This window comes from Sinocyclocheilus anshuiensis, unplaced genomic scaffold, assembly GCF_001515605.1.
Source record: "Sinocyclocheilus anshuiensis isolate Anshui unplaced genomic scaffold, SAMN03320099.WGS_v1.1 scaffold431, whole genome shotgun sequence".
In the NCBI taxonomy this organism is placed as follows: Eukaryota; Metazoa; Chordata; class Actinopteri; order Cypriniformes; family Cyprinidae; genus Sinocyclocheilus; species Sinocyclocheilus anshuiensis.
This window is the reverse complement of record NW_015551065.1, coordinates 1,405,167-1,410,883: the sequence shown is the minus strand read 5'-3', so window position 1 is coordinate 1,410,883 and position 5,717 is coordinate 1,405,167. Positions and strand designations below refer to the sequence as shown.

General features: G+C 36.6%; 1 protein-coding gene across 1 annotated transcript in view; it reads right to left on the bottom strand.

The window, feature by feature from the left end:
* LOC107662096 (eukaryotic translation initiation factor 4E-1B-like) overlaps positions 1 to 4,585 on the bottom strand; it is a 15,032-nt gene extending 10,447 nt beyond the window's left edge. The window contains 3 exon segments of the mRNA XM_016451979.1: positions 1,659 to 1,754; positions 1,880 to 1,971; positions 4,562 to 4,585. Coding sequence (XP_016307465.1) covers positions 1,659 to 1,754; positions 1,880 to 1,971; positions 4,562 to 4,585 — 212 coding nt within the window.
* Positions 4,586 to 5,717: the final 1,132 nt, after the last annotated feature.

Genomic DNA, 5,717 nt, shown 5'->3' with positions numbered 1-5,717 from the left:
ATCAGTGATCAGCAGAGTTTACACGTCACGTTTTGGTAACGGTATGGTTCACTTGGAACCTAAAAAAAGTACCAGGTACCAGATACTGTACCCAGTGGAAAACCCCCCAAAAGTGAACCGTACCGAGCCGTACGATGATATTACATTGCAGTGGAAAAGCGCCATTATCGGCCTCGTCCAGGACGGAGACAAGTCTGCTTACAGACAGGAGGTTAAAGAGCTGGCTGTCTGGTGCGGTCTTAACAACCTGGAGCTTAACACGCTCAAAACTGTGGAGATTATAGTGGACTTCAGAAGGACCCCCCTGCTCTTCACCCACTCACCATCTGGAGAGCACTGTAACAACAGTGGAGATCTGGTCGACGCTACAGAGCACTGAGCACCAGAACGACCAGACACAGGAACAGTTTCTTCCCTCAGGCAATCCATCTCATGATCACTTGACAATAAACGTAGAACACACAACACTATTATACATTTATTTATTTAACACACATACTTTTTTACATTTCAAATTTGCACATTTCATACCTGTACATACATAATTGTCTATATTATATAGTGTTTTTGCTATTTTGTACATTGTCTATTTTGTATATTTGTATATTATTCTTTTTATTATCTATGTCCGGTCTTGTCACTGTCATTCTGTTGCACTGTGGAGCTTCTGTCACTAAAACAAATTCCTCGTATGTGTAAACATACCTGGCGATAAATCTCATTCTGATTCTGATTACTGGATTCGGTGGTCGAACAGTCCATTGGCATGGTTTAAATGGGTCCGATTACATTAGCCTACTGCACAACCAAGGCTGCACGGAGGTGTTTATTTCGCGTGAAGGCAGACTTCTTCTGCGATCTTCAGAACATTATGAAAATAGCATTGTGATTGAAGGATAGAATCTGAAGCAAATGGTAAGATTTGCACGTTTCTTTTTTATAATATTTTCTCAGTGACGCCGCACCAGACAATTATTTACACTAATTTACACGCACTGTATTTCTGATTCTAATATAGTCTATTAAAATATCCTAAAACATATGATAAATAGGATATATCCTAAAACATTTGATTTGTTTAAAACAATTACATACTGCTTTGGCCAGTGGAAAAGAAAGAGATCCACTCTATTCTAAAAAGATTCTCTAAAAAGTATTTTATACAACTGTTTTTACATTCATTTTGATATATTTATTCGAAAAAAAGACAAGGACAGTGAATGATTTTTAGCAATGTAATGTACTGTACAAATAGCATTTTTAGTCCGCATGTCATATTTTCCTAACGTCTTGTACCTTTGACGGTGTTAAACATGGTGTCAAGTGGATGGGAATATACATGGAAATGATATGCAGATGAGGTTACGCATAGAAAAACTAGGCGTTGTAAGCTCCATATATGGTGATTTTGGGGAGGAGACGCATGTACGCACAATCTTCAGCTGACGGATTTATAAAAGGATTTTTGCACAGGTTCTGGCTAGGCATGGTTTTATAAATCTGAAAACTTTTGTGCGTATGCCAAATCTAGCTTTTGTGCGTACGTACAGTTTTAGGATGAAATCTACGGAAAGTTTTATACATGAGGCCCCAGGACAACCATCCCCCCGCCCCCCCAGTTTATTACGATAATGGTAAACACGTGATCTTAAACTTACGCCCAGAAGTCCTCAACTGTGTCGAACTTGGTGATGAGCCTTAGATTGTCTTGCCACATTTTGCTCTTATCATTCTTATAGAACCAAAGACCCCATCTACACACAGTACACAAACGATACAACAACATGACACAAGGAAGAAAAGCAGGGTGAGTAACCACAGCAGAGAGAATGCAGAAACGTCTCAATCGATTTTTCAAACGCTAGTAGCCTGAACACACCTGTTTTGTAAAGGGTGCTTCATGTAAGGGCCCTTCAAAATGTTTGTTTCAAATTTCAGTTTTTCAACCTTCTTCCTCGTTACTTTTTCAATCTGGGAAAATGCAAAAGAAATGATTGGCGGGGCACAACCGCACCATTGAAACGCCATTCAACTTTTGTCGTGATATCGCTTCACTAAACAAACAGCAGAGTTTATAGGTTATTGCAGGTAAAATAAAACAAATGTTGTTAGACTGACACGTGTGTGCACGGTGAAATGAGTACATTAATTACATTTCGGACAGGACGTGCTCACCAGCTGTACAGCGCACGACGCCATCATGTCAATCCTGTAGCGCGCGAGAGTGACTATTTCCGCCCAGCGCGTGCATTTATAAGTTCAGAGATATGTTTTAAAATGATGATTTTTAAAGAAAATAACTATTTTGACTATTGTAAATTCAACTATCAAACGTTCAAAATAACATAAAAACGAATATTTTTTTTATTATTATTTACTTTTTTCCCCCCATTTAATGGCTTTCCAAACCTGACTGGGTATGGTGGTAGGAGCAGGATACATATTTATACATCAATGACAAAATTCTATTTTCCCTCTTTCTGTTTTTTTCCCCTCCCCACTCACTCTGGGTCAGCACTCCATGCATTTCTGTCTAAAAAATGTATATATTTATTTGTATGTATTTGAATCTATATGAGGTATTGGGAGAGTGAGTGATAATGTCATCATTTGCATAAGATCAAGAGAAAGTCATGTGAAATTATTCATTTGAGCATAACATGATAAACACTCATGACTAGAACATTTAAGTGATCATCTGATTAGGTTTTTAAAGTAGAAATGTTGCTGTTATAAAAACTAATGGCAGGTCAAGTTGTAGGACATGTTTTGTATCATCTTGTCTTAGGAATCAGTGACGGGATGGTTTGATATTTGTGACCCTGTCTGTGAAATCCAGGCTAAAGTCTCAAAATCTAAATATGAGATAACAAGCATCAAAGTTTGATTTCAACCATTAATTTCACTATGATTTCAATCTTTGACATGACCTTACTCAGTCAATAAAGATACAAAGGTTATATTTTCACAGAATGTTCTACATGTTTATGAAGGATGATTTTATGTAGAAAACAGTAAATCACAAAAAAATTACTTTAGCTAGGGTTTCACAGGCAAGGTCACACAAAGTCAATTCATTATTGTGACATCCAGTGCAATATGTTCATCTCACCACCAGAGGTCTCTGTCACCCGCTTTTTGAAATGGACTCTAAAATGTGACACAATTCAATAGTCACACAATATTAATTCAAAATATGTTAATGACTTTTTGATCAGTCCTTTATTAGTCCTTTTTTAATTTATGTACATTGTTATAGTTAATATATGAATACAGAGAACTCTTGTTTTCTACTTGTCAATGGGGTTTTTATTGTGATAGCTGGTATATTTTAAAATATGTAAATAAAAATATTTCAATATAATTAATATATTTGTAAAATATAATACAATAAAATATTTTACATTTTAGATAATACATTTAAAAAATGTTTAACACAAATATATAACAGCAAATAAAAAATGAATTCCAGCACTGAAAAATCACGCTTGAAAAGATGAAATATATTATGTGTTTGTCTGCATGTCATGTGACCATTAACCAACTTCAGAGAACCTGAACCTGAACATGTATTGTTAAATTATTGAAATATTAGCTTAAAATCCCAGGGGGACTTAGTAAGTAAATATTTAGGTTAAGGGAGGTTGGCTGACAACAATAACAACAAAAGTTTAGGAATCCCTGCATTACATTAATAAATAATTAATAAACAAGACAAAAACAATGACCTTGCACAGCCAAAGTCTACCAGACTTGAAATATTTTTGTCCAGATTTCCGCATCCTTGGTCTCGCCTAGTTCCCTGGCTTCCTCCTCCTTACTGGTTCTGCCTGGCTGTCTGACTCCCTGGCTCAGTCAACCCTCCCCAGCCCCCCAGCTTCACCGACATGACCACAGGGTCCTAGCCAGTCACCGTGGTCTTTGGAGTCATGGCCTCAGCCTGGGACTTGCTCCACCTCAACCCTCCAAGCCCAGGAATTCATCTCGGCCCTTCGACCCATCAGCTTCACCATGGCTTCTCGTTCTCTCTGCTCCACCATGACCTTCATCGGGGTCCAGAGACCATAAAAGAGAGATGAATAGAAGCAGCAGTGGATGGAACTTAATAATTCATCATGACCTCCGTTCTGGGACATCGGCCAGCAGGTCAGTCAACTGGCACCTTGAATTGAGTGATTTACCTGCTAGAGGTAATGTTTCTGAGCTAATATTGGTACCTGTTAAATACTACACTCTAAAAAATGCTGGGTTGTTTCAACCCAATTTTGGGTCAAATATGGACTAACCCAACTGTTGGGTTAAAAAGTTAATTTAAAAATGTAACCAAAATTTAACCCAACAGTTGGGTTAGTCCATATTTGACCCAAAATTGGGTTGAAACAACACAGCCACAACCGCACCATTGAAACGCCATTCAACTTTTGTCGTGATATCGCTTCACTAAACAAACAGCAGAGTTTATAGGTTATTGCAGGTAAAATAAAACAAATGTTGTTAGACTGACACGTGTGTGCACGGTGAAATGAGTACATTAATTACATTTCGGACAGGACGTGCTCACCAGCTGTACAGCGCACGACGCCATCATGTCAATCCTGTAGCGCGCGAGAGTGACTATTTCCGCCCAGCGCGTGCATTTATAAGTTCAGAGATATGTTTTAAAATGATGATTTTTAAAGAAAATAACTATTTTGACTATTGTAAATTCAACTATCAAACGTTCAAAATAACATAAAAACGAATATTTTTTTTATTATTATTTACTTTTTTCCCCCCATTTAATGGCTTTCCAAACCTGACTGGGTATGGTGGTAGGAGCAGGATACATATTTATACATCAATGACAAAATTCTATTTTCCCTCTTTCTGTTTTTTTCCCCTCCCCACTCACTCTGGGTCAGCACTCCATGCATTTCTGTCTAAAAAATGTATATATTTATTTGTATGTATTTGAATCTATATGAGGTATTGGGAGAGTGAGTGATAATGTCATCATTTGCATAAGATCAAGAGAAAGTCATGTGAAATTATTCATTTGAGCATAACATGATAAACACTCATGACTAGAACATTTAAGTGATCATCTGATTAGGTTTTTAAAGTAGAAATGTTGCTGTTATAAAAACTAATGGCAGGTCAAGTTGTAGGACATGTTTTGTATCATCTTGTCTTAGGAATCAGTGACGGGATGGTTTGATATTTGTGACCCTGTCTGTGAAATCCAGGCTAAAGTCTCAAAATCTAAATATGAGATAACAAGCATCAAAGTTTGATTTCAACCATTAATTTCACTATGATTTCAATCTTTGACATGACCTTACTCAGTCAATAAAGATACAAAGGTTATATTTTCACAGAATGTTCTACATGTTTATGAAGGATGATTTTATGTAGAAAACAGTAAATCACAAAAAAATTACTTTAGCTAGGGTTTCACAGGCAAGGTCACACAAAGTCAATTCATTATTGTGACATCCAGTGCAATATGTTCATCTCACCACCAGAGGTCTCTGTCACCCGCTTTTTGAAATGGACTCTAAAATGTGACACAATTCAATAGTCACACAATATTAATTCAAAATATGTTAATGACTTTTTGATCAGTCCTTTATTAGTCCTTTTTTAATTTATGTACATTGTTATAGTTAATATATGAATACAGAGAACTCTTGTTTTCTACTTGTCAATGGGGTTTTTATTGTGATAGCTGGTATATT